This window comes from Ischnura elegans, chromosome 9 (assembly GCF_921293095.1).
Source record: "Ischnura elegans chromosome 9, ioIscEleg1.1, whole genome shotgun sequence".
Classification (NCBI taxonomy): domain Eukaryota; kingdom Metazoa; phylum Arthropoda; class Insecta; order Odonata; family Coenagrionidae; genus Ischnura; species Ischnura elegans.
In genome coordinates this window covers 4,484,050-4,507,540 of record NC_060254.1, presented here as the reverse complement: position 1 = coordinate 4,507,540, position 23,491 = coordinate 4,484,050, and the positions used below count along the sequence as shown (strand labels likewise).

Here is a 23,491-nt window from a genome sequence, read left to right as displayed (position 1 = left end):
AAAAATTAGCAAAACAAACTGTTTGAAAAAACATAAATAAGAAATATCATGGCAACCTACCACATTGCAAAATGCCATACTATTAACGGAGTATCCTGCACTGGATAAACTTAAGTTAGCTAATGGAGCAGTAGCATGGGAAAACAAAGAGCAGTGATGTGTAGCCATGTATGCAATAGAAGGCGAGTAGGTATGTAAGTTTGGCAGCTGGAGCAAAAAATAGTGTTACAGTCTCCAGAGTTATACAAGGAATCGTTGGAAAGAACTGCATTAAAATACTTGGTAGTGATGTGGTGCATTAATGAAATTAAAATTAAAATTGGTGGAAATTATGACAAGTCTGGAGTAAAAAATGCAAATTTTGGACACATCAAGGAAAGGTCACAGCACAGAGGTTAGACACAATTTTGTTAGAAGCACTGTTGCCGAAGGAAAAATAATTGCTGAATACAAGTCAACATAATATATATGGTAGCATATGTTTTACCAAAGGGGCTTTACAATTTCAAGCGTGGGAACTGCATTAATCAACAGAATCTTGTAGCTGATGGAAGCAACTAGTTGGAGGGAGGGTGTTGTACTTGTAACCTAGTTGCTAAGTTAAGAAATAAATAGCAACAACATGTTTTGTGGCAACCGCTAATGTACTGTTGTTCTCTGATGAAAAGGATGTTTTGAGTCTCATTTTTAAAAAGAGGTACGTGTTGAACTGTTTCGAGTCCATAGAAAACCTAAATCACAACAAAACTGAGTATTTTGTGAAATGCATCATTGGACATTGTGGCTGTCTTGAGACAGAATTTTGCACTTCCTTCTGATATCAGAAAGTTTTACATGGAGCAATTATATTTGAAAATTTAATATAAACATTGAAAATCAGTAATCACTACTAAGATAGTGATCACCGGTACTCTTCAATGTTTGATGATGCAGCTTCTTAAAACAAAATCAATACCCGAGTGCAGCTGAGAACCATTTTAGAAACCCATTAATTTTGATATCATTGATAGGAGTGTGCCTATAGATAGATAGCATTTGGGAGGATACTGAAAATGAGTTTGCCGTGTCATCAATACAGTATTTGGAGTATCAAAGAGTATTTGGAGCCAATTTATAATTCTGACCGCAAGTTTTTATCAAGGCTTAGCAAATCACGTGCTTTGAAAAAAAATAATTGCACTTAATACTCAATCACCTCAATGGGATTCTTTAAGCACATATCTCTGTAAATCAAGCTCACATCCATGATCACTGTATAAAATGCATACATATATAAATTACTTGATGCTGTTGTCTATTACGGCTTCACTACCCTGTATGTCCCTTTACTTTAGGTGAACTAATCTGTTTAGCAGGGTAAATAATTTTGGTACTTACTGAGCAAATTCACTTGCAATGAAGTTAATTTCGCATATTAAAGAGCTAATAAATGTGTGGCAAAATAGGAACAATTTGCGATGTGCCTTCAAATGATAGACCAGTGAGATTCTGCAAAGCATAAGCAATTTTATATTCATAAGCATTCTTTTATATCAATAAACAAAATCTTATATAGTTATTTTGAAGTGGCTACAGTAAACTCTTGATTTTACGAAGTCAGTGGGACCTGAAAATTGGCACTTGGTGAAGTCGAGTTTCGTAATTTCAAACCTTTTTCATAAGCCACGAAAAAATGTTCGCTTTTGTTTCTTCCGCCCTTTTTTGTCTTTAGTGGTCTCCTTTAAATGTTTTCGGTGGTTATTCTCGGTATTATTCATAGAAAAGGCTTTTTGTTATCGATTTATGCTGTGAAAGATCGTTAAATGATTAAACCACCATAAAATTCCGATTTCTCGTTCATACTTCAACGTCAACGATCGCTTAAGAAATTCCCGACCAGTTTAGAAAACGTAATCAAATAATGAATTGCAAAGTTTATTATAAGAATTTCATGTTATAAATTTGTGGTTAGGAGCGAATAACAATTATTAAGTTCGCGTAAGATAGATATTTGTTTCCAGCACCCACGGAATTTTAGCGGCAGCCGGCCTAACCGCCATTTATGTCGCCCTCTATCGCTCAGTGACGAGAAAAAAAAAGAAAAACGAGGGCCTCCACCCGTTTCCAAAATAACCTTCATAAGTAAATATTTCGAGTTACTCCGTATTTTCAGTTGAATGTGCTATCTTTTCCATTAGTTATTTTCATTGAGATTCAGTTACGATTATAAATTACGTAGGATATGATTATCTTCTGGCGAATATTTGAAGTAAATTCTGTTTGAGTTCTCCGTCCGGATACTGTGCTCCGTCATCTTAGCAGACATTGCTACGAAAGACTTTATTCTTCATCAGGACCATATTCTTCATACTGGGTGTGAAGTGCTATGTTCATATAGTATTTCTCTCTTCTTTTATGCCGACGGGAGCAAGGTTCCAACCGGAAAACAACAGGAGAAGCATCTTCCATTATCGGAGAAATAAAGAGAGAAACGTTATTATCCGCATTGATTGTTTTCCTACAAGAGATGTTTCATCATTTCTCAATGTGTGTTAAGTATTGGTTCACTTGCGTGAATTCCCAAAAATGACACGCAAAAACCTGTACATTCACCTCATTTAGTTTTCGTGTTCCTTTCTCTGCCGTATTGAAAGTTATGCAAAGAATCATTGACGTAGAGAAAAGATTTTCTTAGCTTTAGCACTAAAAAATAGTCGTGCCATAATCGTGAATAAATATAGTGAGGAAAGAGCAAAGAAAATAATTTCAATTGAAACGTCAGCAGAGAAGAAGAGAGACAATGAGGAACTTGCATGGGTCGTAGATTCCTCTGAAAACTATTTTGAATAAGTCAAATGGATACATTAGCTCGCAAAAATACCTTCAGTTTCTCCATTCAACATCAAAAGAAATAAAAAAAATTGCATTTAAAATCAAGAAAAATTTCTCTGAGCCGACCACTGCGCGAAGACACCCGAGAGTTGCCGAGGCCAGGCGTGACGTCATAGGTGCCTAAACAACCGTAGGGAGTAGGGAAATACGCTGAGCGCATGGTGTAAAATTTGTTTTGAGGGAGTATTTAGCCGCTTATCGTCACTTTATTTTGTTCTGTTATTCTTGGGCAAGTTTTCCTATTGATATTGTGCCTAGATTATTACTTGGGATATTAATAATGCGGCATCGGGATGATGAAGTACAAGCGTTTCACTTCGTGTGTTTTGGTTATCAGAAAAATGGATGATAACGTTGCCACTCGTTCGAATAGTACACCTGAAATTCATCTACGTCTACATAATACCCCGCAAGCCGCCTAAAAGGCGTGTGGCATGGGGTGTTAGGACACCAGCCTTTTTTTAGGACACCAAAAATTGATGCCACGACCCTCATGGAATTTGTTAAGACAAATTATTGCTATACGTCGGCGGCAAATCGAGTTGTGAAAGAAACTTGTAATACTGGAGGATAAAGATCGTAAGCTGTGCTGTTGACATTAGAGTAAGCTGTGCTGTTGAATTTGGCAACGCCGGATTAACGGAGAAGGTAGTCCTATCCGTCCTACGGTACGAATTCACAGCAAAACAGTCTGCACACAATCCACATGTGAGATCACGAATCAGTTCCGCTGCCAACACACACACAAGCTACAACCTATTTCAATAATATAGGTAAATCCATAAACAATATACTAGCATATACCATAAAAATATAGTGGGAAATAGGCAAATACTCTTATCAAAAACTGGATGTCACTATCACATTCTTATATTCATCACGTACAACTTACAATAACAGAACTCGTTGATGATGAATGATGAATACAACTATTTATTCACTGATTTAAACCCTTAAATTAGCCGACACAGGTGACATTTCTCACTACTATTCGTTGAAATAATGGAATAACAAACTTCACACACAGTTTTTATTTCAATAGCGTGATCGTGAAATGTCATATCTACGGTGAACAACGGAGATTAGCACGCCACTGACAATTTTTACACCACTGTTACACATTTATCGATAGCGTAATAGCACTTTTTACAATTCAATCACGATGGAACACTGATAACTCTTGGCCGATATTTTTCAACCTTGTCAAACTTTGTGCATTACAACCACTGGCACTGTGATTATTAGCAGTAGCTTAACGGGAGATGTCACGTTGAAAATAACACTATTTTGGCACAAAAATATTCCTAGATGTCTCCAATCAGCGAGCAAAAGTTGCATTGACTGGAATTCACCCCATAATACATGCACAGACAGTCCTAAACGACGAATTCTCCGGTACCTACGAATAAACGGATGAAGTTATTGTATATACAAGCTAAGCGGACATTAGTAAACATCAAAATCGTTCTAATTACATACTTAAATGAATGATATGCCGTCGATAACATCAACTTACAATTAACGTATCCCCCTTCCAATGGCCGTGGCTCAGACTCCTACAACGGTGTTATTTAGGTATTATAAAATTTTTGGTTTAACTGCTCCAGTTTTATATTTTATGCCTTTACTCAGATATTAATATTATAAATAATGCAAAATACGAGGGCTTCCAAGCCTCTATCGTCGGATATTTATCTTTAAATATAAAATAATCAACACGTCTAACAAACGAAGCTCTCACAACTGCTGGCAACTATTACAAACAATCACAACAATAGCTTCGCGTGATGTTTAGGCACCTTTGACGTCATCGAGGCTTCGTCGGCAGTGGCTTGGGGGGTGAGGGAGTTTTTCCCGCGCTTTAAAATTCGTTATATTTATCATTAAATATCTCGCGAAGGAAAACTCAGATTTACATGCGGTTTTCTTTGTTGTATTCAGAAAATAATTTTCTGTCCGCCTATGAAATAAAAAAAATTCATGCAAGTTCCCCATTATAAGCGCGGCACCATTTCCCCGATAGTGGAAGATACTTCTTCAGCCTCTCTCCGGTTAGTAACTTACCCCCGTTGCAGGTAAAGATGAACCATGCCCTTCTCCACAATCGGGGAACGTTCCCAGTGGGTGGGGTGGATAAGAGTGGGATGGGGATTGCCTGAGGAAAGAAGTGGTCGGCATATGGTGGGGTGAAGGGGGCAGGAGAAAGAAGGGTGAGGAAAGGGCCTTCAGCTCTGCCTCAGTTTAAGTTTGGGGGGCGTTTTTTCCTACGACGCACTCAAGCTCCGTAACTTTAGGGGGGGGAGTGAATGGGAAATGCTGGGGAAGGAGGGGTTTGGAATGCCAAGGTGGGTGTCAGCAAGATCAGCAGAAGGCCGCGGGAGGAAGTAAACAAAGACTTGGAAAGAAAGATCTCTCGGCATGGGAAAACGGGGAGACACGCGAGAAGAAAGTTCATGGTTAGAGTTAGAAGTGCGTCTTCATTACGAGTAGCCTGAAAAATAAGTTTGTGGTTAATAGAGCCCAATACTTAAGATATTTAAGTTGTTTACTCAGGAAGGCTATTATATACACGAAAAGATAGTACTAAAAAATCTGTTATATTTTCTTTTTGCCCTTCTCCATCGCCGCTTCCACCATGGTTTCTCACTTGCATAAATGGGAATCAAATTGGGGACCTAACTCGTTAGCCAGATCAAAATATCTTAATGTTTGGAGGGCAACGTGTACTTCTTCTTTATTTGGTGAAATTACTACCTCATTTTCATCTTCGTCGTCACTGCTATTCTGACTAGACCTGGCCGCTGCTTCTTCCGACATATGTACCGGCGTCCCATTGTCGCAAGCCCGGAGATCATCGTCAAGGGCAATATAATCGTTAGATGTTGCGCGCTGTGCTCTTCCTGCTTTTTCCAAGAATTTTTCAAAATCATCTTTTAGGCCTCTAATACCCTCCGCGATTTTATCCGCTGCATCTTCCTGAAGGTATAACGTAACGAATCAACCATAGCCGTGATATTATAGTGGTAGAATTACTAGTAGGCTAGTTGTATCAATTACCAACCTCGAGAACATCCTCATGATGCGTTATCAAAGAGAATCCGGCCGATTTCCAGCAATTTGCGATTGTAGTGGAGGAAATAAAGCATGTCTTTGAACCGTGTTTCTGCGATGAAAAATGACAGTTTTATTAACTTGGCCATTTTAGCAAAGTTAACAAAATCTGATTGGCAGGAGTGCGATGCAAACAATTATTTTTTGATGATGGTATTGATTTATAGATACTCAAAATGTAGTCAGAGCGGTCACTTTTGGGGAGAAAGGCTCGGAGGGTCGAAGAGAGGGGCCAGCGAGGGTGAGCTCGTCGAGGAAAGGGTCCCGGATTAGGGACCCTTTGAAGTGCTTCGGTGAAAAGTAGTCGAGTAGTCTTCGAAGTACTTTCACAGTAGCAACGTACCAGGTACGTTCACAGCAGTACAAAGGGTTAATTAGGAGTGTACGAAATACCCCGTGCGACCTTCCTGACATGTTAAACTACAAAGTATTGTCGAAGCGATGTTTACGAATAGGCACGTAAATAGGGGCATTATGTCAGTCACGATATTTTACTTAACTCCTTCTTCCCCTAAATTTCCACCGTGAGGTTTTAGGCGAACCCTTTCTCTCCAAAGTTGCACTATCATTTACGATTTCACACTTTTGATGAACCACAGTTGGAAGCGCTGATATTTTTAGCTACTTACGCCGGCGTAACTAGTTTTGTTGACAAATATTTCGCCATAGTTCGTATAAACGAATGCCTTTCGCTCCTGGGGACCGATCCGAGGTTCGTAAATTCAAAACATTTCGTATAATCGAAACTTCGTATAATCGAATAGTGCCATGTATTTCGCATAGGCTTTTCGCTGGACCGCAATATCACTTCGTATAATCGAAAACTTCGTAAAATCCTGCTTCGTATAATCGAGAGTTTACTGTATGTATTATGTTATAACCACTCCCTAATACATACAACTTGGAGCCAATTTATAATTCTGACCACACCGCTAAACACTCCCTAGTAAACTAATATTTTTGCAATACAACATTTAAGTGTTGGAAATTTCCACAATTTAGTGTATATAAGCAAAATTTTGGTTAAAACTACCACGCTTGCATTTCAATGAGTTAAATTATAGATTGTATATTGCATTCTTTGCTACCTGTGAAATTAAGAATGGGCGTAAACAAGTTACTTACATGCTCACTTCAACGCATCGATATAGAATTCCCAATTTTCAATTATAGATGGACTAATTATATCAAAAACTAATAACTATAACTCTTTCAACTCTTTCCTAAAACTTTAGGAGCACAATATAAACATCCTATGCTAACTCCAAAGACACCATCACAATTTTAGGGGCAGTGCCCGTTCTTGCCTTTGCATCAACTGCATCAAGAATTTCTGATGCTAGCCAATGTGAGTTGATGCTTCCGGAACCTCAAAATATGCTCTATGCATGCCCACATCGATGCACGTGATGTGTGATTTGGAACGCATCCCTAGAGTACAAGAAACAATGAAAAATTGTGATCAAATGCACAAAATGCCATGACAAGCTGTCAAGTCATCAACTGCAGTCTGCAGGTGTATTTTTTGCACATCTGATAGCTCTCCAGCATGCTTAAAATGCAGCAGTGTGTTGAGTTATTCAGTATGATTCTGTTACTGTATAAGTGCATGTAAGAGACGCACCCATATTTTGAGCGTCGGAGCTGAAGAAAAAAAAATTTGCGGCATTTTTTTATCCTATCGTTGTTGTGTTATCGTTTGTGTTGCAGACGTATGCCTGGACTTTCGACAGTTATCAAAATTTCCTCTTTCAGTACTAAAAATTTTCGCGGTATTTTTTCAGCCTAATTTTCATGATACCTATGGCTCTCGGTGATAAGTAGGTATTCACTTATAGTCTTAACCTTATGATGCTTACTAGGTATGGTCGGAAATTCAATATGAATCCGAAATTTTAAATCATTGCTTTCATGATTGCAATGTCCCATTAGAGGGATTAGAAAGAGTTCCTATCGTCTCTTTGCATACGTCGTTGCTCTACCATGCTTGTCCTACTCACGAACAATTTTGTTTAACAGGTTAACTGCCGAGGGTTTTTTTTAAATATGTCCCCTTAGGCCAAGTTAATATTTAAATGTGTTTATTGTGACTAATAGAGTTGAGCAATATTAAATTGCACATAACATTAATTTTTTCATTATAATGATAAATTTAATTAGCAGACACCGGTGTCCGCCACGGCGTCGGAGTCACGACCACCAACTTATGCACTCGCGGATATCTACAAATTTACGAAAATATGGCAATAACTTCATTTGTAGTGCAGTAAAACTTTGCTAATGAAAAAATAAATTGCACGTAACATTATTTTTTCTATCTAATGATAAATTTAATTAGCGGACACCGGTGTCCGCCACGGTGTCAGCGTCACGACCACCAACTTATGCGCTGGCGGATACCTATAAATTTACGAAAACACGGCAATTACTTCATTTGTAGTGCAGTAAAATATTCGTAGTGATAAATAACACCTACATTCATTTTATATTCAGTATTACACTTCTTAGTAGCAGTTTTCTCTCCAGTCCGCCCCCCCTCCGCGGACACAGCTGTCCTCCGCGGAGCTAACTTTGTCTCCTTCCCTAGCGTATACTCAAGTCCGTTCCTGCCAGTAGGCGCTGCACAGACACTAAACAACAAGTTATACCAGGAGACCCTCCTTCCTTCTACATGTAGTGCTATTATGTTTATGACGGAGAACTCTTTTATTCGACTAATGTAAATCATTGTGTGGAACTTCATATCACATCATCAACACAATGTATCCCTTTCTACTTGTTGAAGGTATACGTAGCATTATATATAGGGCGCTTTTATGTCTTGAGACGACAGAACGTTTCGAAAGATCAGTGCTGTCACAGTGACATGAAAAGAGGCTACATTTTCTTCTATAATACGATTAGTAGAAGAAATGTGAAGAGTGCTCGGTGCCACTTTGTGCGTCCTGCGCTGAATTCTACTTTGGTGCGTCATCGTCCTTTTGGTAAGATTGGTTTACATATTTAGTTGCATTTTTCTACTTTTTGGTATATTTTTGGAATATTTTCATAATCTTTTTCATTATATAAGAAATGTTGAACCAAAATCTACTTTCATCATTAGTGATTCCACATGGATAAATTCACCCCGCGGACCAGATTCATTGTTGAAGCGGCTAAGAGGAAATACTTAGAAGAGTCATCTGATTCTGAAAGTGTAACGGGAAATGATGAATATATCCCTTCCAGTGATGAGGACATCAGAGTGAACTCTTCAAGCGACGATTCCTTGCAGGATGGACAATTGCTACGAGGGGCAACCTCCGATACAACCGACGGAGAGCTAAGTGAGAGTGAAAATGTGCAGCTAAATAGACCGGTGCCCTCATCACCAAATGCGTCATCTGACTTTTGGACTGAACCAGTGAAAAATCATCCGAATTTTCAGTTTACGGCGCAGAGTGGATTGAGTGCTGTAGTTGCAGATATGAGTAATCCTTCCCCTTTTGGAATATTTTCTAACATTATAGACAATGAAATTCTCGAAATGATAGTGGAACAAACTAATATTTATGCCAATCAAGTGAAAGGTCTGACTACTTCTAGAAAATCTCGTGTGGTAGATTGGAAACCGACAACTCTTCACGAGATCAAAAAGCTCTTTGGGATTCTGATTTATATGGGTGTGGTAAAAATGCCAAAACTTTCTGACTACTGGAGTAAAAACTTCATATATCGTAATGATGTAGCTCCTTCTCACATGAGCAGAAATCGTTTTGAACTCTTGTTACGGATGTTGCACTTCTCCAATAATGAAGAAAATTCAAACAAAGACCGTTTGCATAAAATTCAACCACTCTTGGATAAAATCATTTGTAATTATCAGGAATTATATACACCTGGGGAAATTTTATGCGTTGACGAATCAATTATTCCATTTCAAGGCAGGTTAGCATTAAAACAGTACATTCCTCAAAAAAGGCATAAGTACGGTGTCAAAATTTTTAAATTGTGCTCTGGTAAGGGCTATGTATGGAATATGAAAATTTATGCAGGACGTGAGCGCGATGCCAGGCGATCTGTTCCAACAGCTGTAGTTATGCAGCTCTCCGAGAAGTTACTAGATGCTGGCAGAACGATTGTTACAGACAATTATTACACGAGCTTAGAGTTGGCCAATTCACTTCTTGATCGTAGGACACATTTACTAGGTACCCTGCGTAAAAATCGGAGGGGAATACCCAAAGATGTAACGGCCAAAAAACTTAAGAAAGGGGAAATAGTAGTCAAAGAAAATCAAAGAGGTGTGTCAATAATGAAGTGGAAAGATAAACGCGATGTTTTGCTATTGTCAACATGCCACTCAAACGAGATGGAGGAAGTGGAAAAATATAGGTCAAGGGTTTTGAAACCAGTAGCTATCCTGAAGTATAATGAGGGGAAATCATCCATAGACCTTTCTGATCAACTTTCCTCTTATTCAACGCCATTGCGTCGGTCTTTGAAATGGTACAGAAAAGTAGCGTTAGAACTATTATTAGGGACTTCTGTGGTGAATGCTTATTTCATTTTCAACCAAATTTGTGGCAGTAAGATGCAGATAGTAAAATTCAGGGAAAACCTTATCGGATCGCTTTTGGGAAATGAGTCACAGGGCGATAGATCTCCGACCAGTCTTACATTGCCACAAACATCACGGAAAAGAATGGCTACTCATTCATTCAAAAAGGAGGAAGGAGGTGCGCGAATCAATCGGAAATATTGCCGAGGATGCTACGAAAAGAAACAACTTGGGGAAATTGAAAAAAACAAAGTGAAAAAAGTCACTACCTACTGTGATGACTGCCCTAAAAAGCCACGGTTCTGTTTGGATTGCTTTCATAAACATCATCTGTAAAAATATGAATAATTGTCCATTATTGCAATAAAAAGTGATTATTTGAAAAGGATATATATTATTTATTTCACCTTTCTGATATTTCAGGAGCAAGGGAAAGTAAGAATAAATGTCGGTGAGAGGAGGGCTCTAAAGACCTACAAAATTACTGCGGTAAAGTTAATTTGAATTATAAGGTAAAGCTGGGAAAGATTTTGTTATCCTTCTCTTCAATTTCTTTTTATAGATGTGTTTACCAGTTGAAACTATCTGAAGGATGCAAAACACTGAGTAGAAAATATAATTCGTCTCCCAAAGAAGATATATATTCTTTCTCAATTAAATCTGAAAGCATACTATAGTATGCTTTCAGATTTAATGTATATATAGCAGCCCTGGATTACGAACAAAGAGTAAGTACTCCCTGCTCATACAACATCGTAGTTTATGAAACATTTAACACGGAAAAAGCGTCTCCGGAGGTCTACTTCGAGGGATAACGGCTTCCAATGTGCCAACCGGTATAAAAAAATACGTAAGTAACATTCAAGACAGCAAAAAAAATTTTATAAACAATTAGCAAAAACCAAAGGAGTGACAGTTTAGCTGAGGCCGTTGCGGAAAAGATATCTATGCAAAAGTACGTAAATGGCGGTCACCCGGCGCACGAAGACGAACTTTTTTCCGCGGACACCGGTGACCGCCACGGCGGGAGAAGAAGATACCACAGCGGACACCGGTGTCCGCCACGGCAGTCAACCTGTTAAACACCTTCTTAGGAGTATTGCAGCGGTGGAAATTTTTAAGGCAAAACACGGCAGGCACATAGCTTGAATCTTCCCAAGAGATTGAGCGACAATTGGGGGAATCTCAGTGCCGTATTTCATGGAACCACACTCGGCCCTCCATCAGCCAATGCCTCTGATTTTTTTTCCTTTCCGAGATGCCACAGACCATAAATCACTTGCCTCAAAGGTGTGCCTCTTACACGGGCTTATACAGTAGTATATCTTTAAAACAGACTTTTCGGGACTAAAAATTTCTTTTTGCATGGAAGTGTTTGCTGTATAGCTTACTAATTCTAAGGCAATAAAAACTCATTGTTTGCTGTACAGAAAATATTTTGGCTCATATGTCCTGGCCAATTATTGGGAGTGAGTTAAATCAAGCTACATTGCAACAAGCAGCAGCTAAAGTGAGGAATTTTTCCAAAATTCCCATGAAAAAAATTCAAATGTTTTTTCCTGGATATGTGCATTTTTAATGGCCTTCAACACCATTCAAATCACAGGAATGAAAAAGGAATTATAGGAGACTTTCTTTGTTACAAAGTTCGTGGGACCGATAACCATAGGTGCGTAATAATGGAGTTTGTAATTATGATTCTTTCAGGAATCATCTCAAAGAAACATACTGTGCCAAAATTCCTTGTCTCTTTAATATCCCGTACTTATAGTTGCACTGCGGAATAGCTTAAGAGCCAAGTGTTTAAAATTAGACGACTGAATTTCGCACAAAGTCTGTTCCGAGACCTTGTTCATAAATGGATTAACCTATGCAAGGCATTGAAAAGTTTGGTTAACCTGCATAATGCAACACTGCAATACAATTTTGCATAGACTCATGATGGTGACAAACTGATCTAGCTGCTCGTGCGACGTGGCTGGAGCCGAAAAAAATTTGCCATCAGTGGGGAAGGAAAAATGGGTGAAATGCTGAACAGTTCTTAAATTCATGATGGATTAATTGATACTTTGTTCAGACTGTACTAATAATGAAAACTTGGTAATAAGGTTGTTCGCATTAATGTATCATATCGTTCGTTTCATATTTCTTTAGCTACTCTTCGGCATTGTGCTCTGTGATGGCATAATTGGGAATGTCAGTGACCAAATCTTGCTATGTATTTTGTTCTAAACAGGTGAAAAATCTTGTGTGTGCCACCAATTAATTTTTATGCACAGAAATGCTTTTTGGGAAGAGGTGTGGTTCATGAGAGGGTGATTGGGGCCATGATGTATATTTGCTGTGCAGAGGTGTTTTGTGGAACGGATGTTTGTTATGATGATGATGTTTGAGTGTAAAAGTCATGGAATTATGATTTTGCTTCCAGGGAAGGCTCGCACAAAAAAGCAAGCCAAACAAATTTCTGCCAAGCTGATGATTGACAAGATAAGGGAACATCTGGCCATGGCCTCACCTTTGATCAGTGAGACGAGAACGGTGAAGCAAGCTGAGAAGGTTAGTGCATCCTTTTTACTGGTCTCCATACCTATTGTGCCACTCAATTAAATAGTTTAGATGACTCAAATTTATTAAATTTTTATCTGATACTCGGTTATCTAGTAAAGTATTCTAGCTATTCCATTTTATGTAGACTACAGAAGACTCTCGTTATTACGACATTCACGGGACTGAAAAAGCAGAGGTTCGTAATAACGAAGTTCGTATGAATGTTTCTTTTAGGAATCATCGAATAAAAAAAAACATACTTTGTCAAAATTTCTTGTCTCTTCAATCTCCTAAACTTATAATCTTCAGAGTCAAGTGTGTAATGTACGCGATTAAATTATGCACAAGTCCTCGATATACGAAGAAGATGCGTTCCGAGACCTTGCTCTTTAAGTTGATAAACCTATACAAGGCATCGAGAGATCTTGCAGAATGCAACACTGCATCACAATCGTGCGTTAACTCACGATTGTGACCAACTGATCTAGCTTGCAATGTAGCCGGTGCCGAAAAAATTCGCTTTGTGCGGGAAGAAAGAACGGGCGAAGCGCTGAACAGTTCCTGACTTCAAACCAGATTAAATGATACTTTGTTCAGCCCAAAGTGCGAGTTCCTGTACATCATGTCGTGTCGCATCGGCGAACTCCATAGGCACCAAATTTTAAATTTTGGGCACTCTTGAATTTTTTTAAACGTCATATCTCTGAAAGTTCATAAATCCAATGTGCGTAGGAAGAGGACTAACTGGACGTCCAATTTGCGAGCATTAATGAGTGGGTCACCATAATTCCACAGGAATGAAGCTTAGTATCTGATGTTGCGTGCATACTGAAGTACATATCTCCTACTGAATGAAGTACCATAATTGACGCTCTTGGGCACAATGCACAAGGAGAATTTAAATGTAGTGCAATGATGATAAAGTAGCGTAGTCTATTTCCACCTAAATGCCGTTGCCTACTACTAGTGGAACTTCGTAATAAAGTTCATTTTGTAATTGCCAGGACCGGATCAGATTCGTATTTTCAAAATAATGAAGATTTCTTATTAATTTTTATTTTACATTAGATTGGGTAGGCCTTTTCGTCGGGACCAACGACTTGCTTCGTAATAACAAGAACTTTGTAATAACGATGTTCATATTAACGAGAGTCTACTGTACAACATGGATCAATATGAGAATAGCGTGGCAAGTCCCATCCCAAGTTCGACTTCCCTCTCCGCTTCTCTACGAGGCCTACTTTATTTCATTCCAGCGATTAATCCTAATCTCTTTCTTCCCCTTTCTTGCTTGTCTAACACTCTCCCCTAATCTAACGCTGTTTTCAACATCCCCTCCCCACTCAGTACTCCCTACATCCACCCCTTCCATCTCCTCCGTATCTTAAGCTTTCTCTCCTCACCCCCATGTCCAGCACTTTGTGGTCAGTCTTCGTCAGCATCATCGTCTCAGTTCTCCCCTGAACCCAAATCCCTCAGGTCTTTTCCTTTCCTCCTTCCCAAGTGTAGACCATGCTTTGGCTCTGAATTGTGCTGTGCTCCCTTCGCTAGACTTTTCTTTTTACTCATACGTAATGATGCTCTCTTTCCTGTTCATGAATGTTTCCTTCGCTATGGCAATTGCTAAAAATGAAAAATAAATGGAGAATGTATTCCATCCCTGTGGTGGGATGACTACCCGAGTAGGGGAACATTGAAATTAAGCACTGCCTTTGCAAACATACTTGGGAGCTTGAAATGGCATTCATTAATTATTTCACTCCAAATCATGTCTGTATGTGTGATTGAGTTGTGTGCAATAGCTTTTCACGGTTATTCACTTCCATTCCCCACTTCGTATTGCGGGGGTGTATTGTTGCACTAGAAGTATATTTTGCTGTACAGTCAAATTAAACGAAATACCGTATAAGTGCGTGTAAGAGGCGCACCTTTTTTCCCAGAAATTGCAGCCGAAAATGAGGGTTCGCCTCTTACACAAACTTCTTATCTTCCCCCCCCCCTCCCCTTCACCGGTCGCAAGTCTAAGGGGAACTGAGTGGCCTTGGTTTTCAGTGTGAGTCGGTCATCTGAATCCCTAGGTCAAAAACAAGCGGCAGGCAGGGGAGTTACTCCCTTAGTAACGTATTTTTAAAATGCTCCTGTTTGAATTTCTTGTAAGCATTACGCCGTCACGTCGGTACCCCAGAGGTGAACATGGAAGATCGCGCAGGGTTTTTCGCTCCGGAGGGCACGCAAAATTTACTGCCACGAGTGGGCATCCCACGGCATTTATACTGCCCATAGTAATCGCTTATCAAACGTAGAGAAACGCGTAGTGTTGAAGGACATACCTGGTTAATAGTCAGCATCTGTCTTGCCATTACGCTGAGCACATGATTTTTCAAAAATCATCTGCAGACGCTAATATGAGGATTATTGCAACTGAAAATTATATTGGTATCAAAACCTGCGCTTTAAAAAATTCGAACGAGTGTGTTCATTGTTGGACTAAATTGTGGATGGAAGAAATCAGGAATGCTTATAAGTGAGGAGCGCGGAAGGAGAGGTCCAGGGGAAGGAGCGCGATCCCTCTGTCTTCGAAGCAAGCAACGAAATACGGAGGGGAAGGAGCGCGCGTGCTCCCTCCCCTCCGTATTTCAAGCTACGAGGCTATGAGTGAAGGAGCACGGGAAGAACACGTCCGATCTTGCATGTGACGTCGTTGTCTTCAAAGCAAAGGGGCGAAGGGGCAGCAATATGATATACGCAGTTTGCGTTGCCTGAAGTTTCCAGTCCGTCTCGTCTTGTTTGAATGCGCTTATGCTACTCTTGTTTCTTCCGAAATTGTCCTGTTTGGACTACAGGCGGTCCCCGACTTTCGTACACAATGCGTTCCCGAAAACTTGTACGAAAGTCGAATTGTACGAAAGTCGAACCATTGACTTCCATACTAATTAGGGGTTACGTTCCAAAAGAGCGGAATTTACGTATTAAAACTTTTTTTTCACGGAATTCATTTCAATTGACTTAATTTTAATAATATATTAATAAAACTCCTCAAATCATATAATTTATTTCGAAAATACGCAGAAAATGCAAATATAAGTTTAAAAAACAAGAACTCCGTTGGCTATCGAGTGAAACTTCCTCTTGGCGTTTAAGTTGACATTCCACTTATTACGTCCACTATAAATAAAAGGACGTATCAAGTAGCATAAAAAAATGTATTCGTTGAACCCGCACTCTGGATACCTTTTAATTTTTACACCAAAATTCGATGTTTGGCAGGTGACATTCGTGATCGCGTATGTTCTGCATGTTATTCAAAAAAGACAAAAGACAAACGGAATTCGGGTGATATGTCGTGCAATATCGTTGCTGAAGGTTTACATGAATTAAACAGCACTCAAACGGAAAAACACAATTAGAAAGAAGGTCTTACTAGTTTTATTGAAAGCTATTCGATGATGTCTAGTCAACGTCTTTTGAAAAATATCTTCAATGAAGGCTTTCCTCTTCTCTTGATAAAGGAGCCTATAGCAGGCAGTCTCTCTCCCAAATAAATCACCTAGATCAGAGTCAATTACCAACAATTCCCTTCATTATATACGTTCATATTGTTCGCATATACTGCCGATACTGCAATTTGAAACAATTGAATGTTGGGATGCGCAATAAACATAGCGGGAATTTTAAAAAAATTACAGACCAGCATTCGAAAGTCCGAATTTAGCGTACGAAAGTCGAGTAAAAGGTGTCACTTTTGGACGTACGAAAGTGGCGATTGTACGAAAGTCGAGTGTACGAAAGTCGAGGACCACCTGTATTTTGAATATTAGTAGTCTTGTTGTAACTATAAATCTTTGTGTCAAACAATTAGAGCTTAAAAAACTTAAATTCTGTCAGATATGCGTCGCGTTAGATCTCTTTCTTTTTTTGAACCTCGTGAGTGTCATTCAATTATTGAAAGCTATCGAGGTATCTTCAGGCTCAGTAGATGACTCACCTTTGGCCTTTTGGCCTCCATAAACTGGGAGATCGATCAAGGTCAGTTGGTGAGACGGGGAAGGGATGAAACACGTTTCGATTGTTCCCCTGTAACTTGATGTTTTCCTATTTTCCTGTGGGGTCTCGGAAAGGAAAAAAAACGGCAGAGGCATTGGCTGATGGAGGGCCGAGTGTGGTTCCGTTAAATTTACGATGTGGTTATTATCATATGGCGCTGAGATTGCCCCGATTGTTGTCCAAGCTCTTGGGAAGGTTCATGCTATGTGCCTGTCGTGTATTGCCTTAAAATTTTCACGGCTGCAATTCTATTGCAGTACTCCTGCGAGAGCATTTAAACTAAATTGTTCGTGAATAGGACAAGCATCGTAGAGCAACGGCGTATGCTAAGAGAGGATCGAAACTCTTTCTACTCTCTCTTATGCCACTATTACCGCCGCAGTTATCAAAATTTCCTCTTTCAATTAATATTGAAAGAGGAAAATTCGATAACTGTCGAAATTCCAGGCGTACTGGAATTTCGACAGTTATCGAATATACGTCTGCAACACCGCGGGATAGTATTAAAAAATGTTGCAAAATTTTTTTTCTTCATAGCTTTGATGCTCAAAATAGGGGTGCGCCTCTTACACACGCTTATACGGTATAACTGTGGCAATCCATGTTAGCTCAACCTCTCATCTGGGCTCACTCAGATTCCTTCCTAGTATGGCTCGTTTGGTACCCTTATAAGCAATTAAAAATGCACCAATTGCCTGAATTTTAGCATTAGTAGTAAGATAGTTTAAGGAATATCTACAGATAAACGGCTATTGCTCAGTCTCACCTTGTATATCGATGTATAAAAAACTGCAAACACTGACTGACTCATTGTCAAAAAAGATGATCACATCGGCAATATCTTGGGAGGTTTCATATGTTCAGAGGATCGTATTATGAAGCTGACGAGTAGGAAAGAATGAAAAATATTTTGAAGGAGTGACCTTTTTGTACCTGAAAAAATTTCAGTGTGCGTAACGCGATTATATGCTCAATTGTTTCACATTTTGTTATGCGATTATATCCTTCATTATAAATTTTCCATGATTTTTTGTGCTGATAAGCCTGTCTAGTATAGCTGCTATTGCACCATCAGTTTCAATCAGGTATTTGACTGTAAGGTGTCCATACATTTTTGATGAAGGAAGATGTAGAAAACATTCCATACAGCTGTTTCCTAATACACTCCCGATGATCCGAATGGGCTAATGATGTGATGGGGAGGGACGGCACTAATAATCGGAAAACACGGATAATCAAAACTTTCTCTTAAATGTTTTGTAGTGTTCACAATTTACGTAAAACAAACAATACATTATTATTTATGCAGTTATTCTGTTATTTAAGAGTGCTTAACGGACTCATTGAGAGCTTTCTTTGCCAGTTCGTGGTCTTTTTAGTGGCGATAACATGGTTTTACTCGTATTATTAATGCTCCATCTAAGGCCTGGTTTCGAAAACCACACATCCGTGGGTGCATGATGTCAGATACAGAAAAGTGGTTTGAACGAATGCTTCAAAACCACTGCTCGACGTCGGAAACTACACTGTCAGGCACCATGCGACGTAGTCGCGTCTCGCACAAGTTGCCCGCGTTGCAACTGCTGCGGGACATGTGTCCGTGATCATGGAGTGCGGTCATACTCTGTGAGGCTTGGAAAACAGGAACACGGTGCTCCCGTGGATGCAGCTTGGGTCTGATTGCTTCCGTTTTACGAAGGGATATAATGACTGCAGTGTATCCTGGTACATATTATAATGGAGTGATTCTGGTGATTTTATGTTCAGTTTTATTTTTTTATAAAGATCGCAGAAGAATTGAGCGAGAGTGAAAACATGTACGGATAATCCGGAACCCGGATAAACCGTAGCCGGATAATCGGGAGTCTGCTGACGTAATTTCTAAGTTTTTCAATGTGTTTATTGTGAAGATTAATGTTAATTCTCTCCTGCCTCTTCCTCGTTTTATGTACGTTTCTTATGTACGTTATGTACCTTGCAATTGGAGAGTTTGGGTGACGTGCTTTCATATCTGTCCACATTTTTCTTGCTATTCTATTCAAGTCATGTTATTCTGTTATGCTATTTATTCAGTTGTGCTGTTGGAATGAGTGTGAACCTGATGTTTTATTCCTCAGTGACTTTCTGGACGATGGTCTTTTCCTTGGTTATCATTACTTTTATTTTTATTATGGCAGGTGAAATTTGAGGAGAAAAATTATCAGGCTGCCATTGATGGCTACTGCTCCATCAAGGATAAAGATGGTGGGAGTTCAGCTGGCAAGAATGTGAGCCAAACGCTCAGCACGTCTCACCTGATGCTGCAAGAACTCTACGGTCCTCAGCTGTCAATTTTGAGAGGTGTAAGTGTGTGTGTACATAGTTGGCTCGATGGGGTATACCGTATATCTCCGAATATAGTCCCCCCTTTTTTTCCAAAAATGGCCGCGGAAAAGTAAGGGGGGGGGGACTATAATCGAGTGTAATCCAGTTTAGCATACTAAAGGTGACCATAAAGTTATAAATAACGGCATAAAGGCTAATGTTCTCGTAGTCTTTCTATTTGAGTATATTTATGAGGATTATAATCGGAGATATTAGTAAATACTGCCACGTTTTACCGGAAATTTAGACAATTTTTACCACAAATGTTGTAAAGATACGATTCTTCCGATTCAAATAGCATATCGAATATGCGTTTTCATGGAATCCATCGGGTAGCCGTTAATTTTTCTTGGAAAAGTATTGTTAGAATAATTCAATCGACACTGATCACTTAATGACGCAAAACAGTAAATAATTAAAATGAAAACTAAACACACACTATCATTACATCAATCGAACACTGGAATTGAATCAATAGTATATGTACCCGTCGCTCATTTAATAGTTACGCGATTTAAATAATTGCAAAAAATAAACAGATAAAGTGAACCTTTCGTGACGATTTAGCATTTCATTGCGTCCGTAGCTGCTATACGTCCGTGCGGTTCGTGTTTACAACCACTGCCTTTACCGCTTTCACAGAACAAGAATGCGCAATACAGTGGAACCTCGTTAAAGCGAGTACGGGCTATAGCGACACCACCGTTATTACGAGAGATAGCCAATGCACCGTCAATTGACCCTATAATAAGCGTGTTAAAAATTCGTTTTTACGAGACCCTTTCGGTGTTGGCTCTCACCATAGCGAGGGTTTCACCGCCGGAAGACTTTCATCAAGACTCCTTAACCTCTGTAACTGCTAGCGATCTCTTAGAAATGAAGTTAATGGAGTGCTCAGTCTCAAAATTATGTGGTAAACTGTCGTTCGATAAATATAATGATTGACGAAACAATGCTTTGCATGATTTTTATTCAGTGCGACGTTTATAAATTGTTTGAATAGTTAGTCGTTATTTGAGTAAGGAAATTAAGTGATTCAAAAAAAACATCGCCTTTCGTCTGGATTTATGCTTACGTTTATCTGTCACCGCACCACTCCTGTTCCTGTATATCTGTTCGCAACAGGTATATTGGCTATTACCGTATATCTCCGAATATAGTCCCCCCCCGAATATAGTCCCCCCCCCCAATTTTGAGACCTCAGTTTTGGGAAAAATTTTAAAATGTAAAGGAAGGCAATTTTTCTGTGGTTAGCAAGTTAAGATTCTAGATTCGATAAAAACTATTATTTTCTGTGAAGATTAAGAACAAATCTGTTCGCATATTTTCCATCACAACAAAATAACTATACCTAAAACACGTTGTGATCCATTGCATGTATCAGTAATTTATAGTTCCTTAACCAGATGTAATGAAGAAATGAGAAATTTTTTTAAGTATCCAAGGCTATTGTATTTTTTAAACCTTCACAAATTATTAATATTTTTGATTTCCAAATGACTACAGACAATGTCAATATATAAGCTTTAACTTAAAGCCCATAAACAGTATAGCATTTGGCCCTGAAACTTCCTTAGATCCAGTGTAACACACCCATCAAGTCATCACAAATCCAAGTGACCTGAAGAATTTAGGAAATCTAAATAAAATTGTGTTAAATAAATTATAAATATTATAAAAATATTGCTATCAAATGCCTGCTAAGCAAAACAATTAAACTACAGGACTTACAAATATCAAAGTAATAAAATTAAGAAATAAACTTTTTCCAACAAACATTAAAACTGAAAAAAATTATATCAATTTTCAATGCCTCGTCGCGAATCATTGCATAAGTTACACAAAGAGCTTCTGCTCTGCATTTGCGCACAAATTCGACGATATTTTCCTCTAATTCTTTGAATCTGCCGCATCGAGACCCCCGAAATGACTTCCGCGATGTATTAGCGCTTTGCTAGCGCTGTAAATACTATGATTTACGGCGTATTCTGCAACGGCTATTTTTAAATTGGCATCGAAACTCCGTCTTTGAAGGCCTCTAATCTGCGGCAAGATTGATCCTCATCTTTCTACTTGATCCATCACCTCACTGTTGAACGTAAAATTATTTTTAATAAAGAAAATATCGCGGAAATAATTGCGAAACGTTATGCAATGTAATTTATCGATCCTATTTACCCTGACGAATTGAAGATATTCCTCAATAAATTGATTACAATTTCGATGCTGAGTCGCTGTATTTCGATCAAATGCAGTAATGCCGGCGCTTCTGGTTTAAAGTCGTCGATTATTGCGCCTTTTCAGAAACAAATGCATCACCTATTGCGCATTCTTGTTCTATGAAGGCGGTAAAGGCAGTGGTTGTAAACACGAACCGCACGGACGTATAGTAGCTACGGACGCAATGAAATGCTAAATCGGGTTCACTTTATCTGTTTATTTTTCGCAATTATTTAAATCGTGTAGTTATTAAATGAGTGACGGGTACATATACTACTGATTCAATTCTAGTGTTCGATTAATGTAATGATAGTGTGTGTTTAGTTTTCATTTTAATTATTTACTGTTTTGCGTCATTAAGTGATCAGTGTCGATTGAATTATTCTAACAATACTTTTCCAAGAAAAATTAGCGGCTACCCGATGGATTCCGTGAAAACGCATATTCGATATGCTATTTGAATCGGAATAATCGTATCTGTACAACATTTGTGGTAAAAATTGTCTTAATTTCCAGTAAAACGTGGCAGTATTTACTAATATCTCCGATTATAATCCTCATAAATATACTCAAATAGAAAGACTACGAGAACATTAGCCATTATGCCGTTATTTATTACTTTATGGTCACCTTTAGTATGCTAAATTGGATTACACTCGATTATAGTCCCCCCCCCCTTACTTTTCCGTGGCCATTTTTGGAAAAAAAGGGGGGACTATATTCGGAGATATACGGTATTTGCTCCACCTCCGGTAAAGCGACAATTCGCTATAGCGAGTGTTAATTAGTGCACCGTGGGGTGTCGTTATATCGAGGTTGCACTGTAGGTGATGCATTTGTTTCTGAAAAGGTGCAATAATCGACGACTTTAAACCAAAAGCACCGGCATTACTGCATTTGATCGAAATCCAGCCACTCAGCATTGAAAGTGTGATCAATTTATTGAGGAATATCTTCAATTCGCCAGGGTAAGTAGGATCGATAAATTACGTCACATAACGTTTCGCAATTATTTCCGCGATATTTTCTTTATTAAAAATAATTTTACGTTCAACAGTGAGGTGATGGATCAAGTAGAAAGATGAGGATCAATCCTGCGGCAGATTAGAGGCCATCAAAGACGGAGTTTCGATGCCAATTTAAAAATAGCCGTTGCATAATACGCCGTAAATCATAGTATTCACAGCGCTTGCAAAGTGCTAATACATCGCGGAAGTCATTTCGGGGGTCTCGATGCGGCAGATTCAAAGAATTAGAGGAAAATATCATCGAATTTGTGCGCAAATGCAGAGCAGAAGCTCTTTGTGTAACTTATGCAATGATTCGCGACGAGGCATTGAAAATTTATATAATATTTTTTTCAGTTTTAACGTTTGTTGGAAAAAGTTTATTTCTAAATTTTATTACTTTGATATTTGTAAGTCCTGTAGTTTAATTATTTTGCTTAGCAGGCATTTGATGGCAATATTTTTATAATGTTTATAATTTATTTAACACAATTTTATTTAGATTTCCTAAATTCTTCAGGTCACTTGGATTTGTGATGACTTGATGGGTGTGTTACACTGGATCTAAGGAAGTTTCAGGGCCAAATGCTATACTGTTTATGGGATTTAAGTTAAAGCTTATATATTGACATTGTTTGTAGTCATTTCGAAATCAAAAATATTAATAATTTGTGAATGTTTAAAAAATACAATAGCCTTGGATACTTAAAACATTTTCTCATTTCTTCATTACATCTGGTTAAGGAACTATAAATTACTGATACATGCAATGGATCACAACATGTTT

The 23,491-nt window shown here is 38.6% G+C and overlaps 2 protein-coding genes and 1 long non-coding RNA gene across 3 annotated transcripts in view; all 3 read left to right on the top strand.

Annotated features, from left to right (window-relative positions):
• LOC124165346 (RISC-loading complex subunit tarbp2-like) overlaps positions 1-23,491 on the top strand; it is a 62,386-nt gene that overhangs the window by 22,550 nt on the left and 16,345 nt on the right. Inside the window, exons 5-6 of the mRNA XM_046542705.1 lie at positions 12,951-13,078; positions 19,291-19,455. Coding sequence (XP_046398661.1) covers positions 12,951-13,078; positions 19,291-19,455 — 293 coding nt within the window. The remainder of the gene's footprint in view (positions 1-12,950; positions 13,079-19,290; positions 19,456-23,491) is intronic.
• Positions 622-7,331, top strand: LOC124165347. The gene is made up of 2 exons (XR_006866209.1): positions 622-697; positions 7,218-7,331. It is a non-coding gene; the product is annotated as an uncharacterized LOC124165347 (long non-coding RNA).
• On the top strand, positions 7,703-11,355 carry LOC124165345 (piggyBac transposable element-derived protein 3-like). Its single transcript, XM_046542704.1, has 2 exons — positions 7,703-8,966; positions 9,086-11,355. Exon 2 carries the CDS (start codon positions 9,095-9,097, stop codon positions 10,856-10,858), a length of 1,764 nt encoding a protein of 587 aa, XP_046398660.1. The 5' UTR covers positions 7,703-8,966; positions 9,086-9,094; the 3' UTR covers positions 10,859-11,355.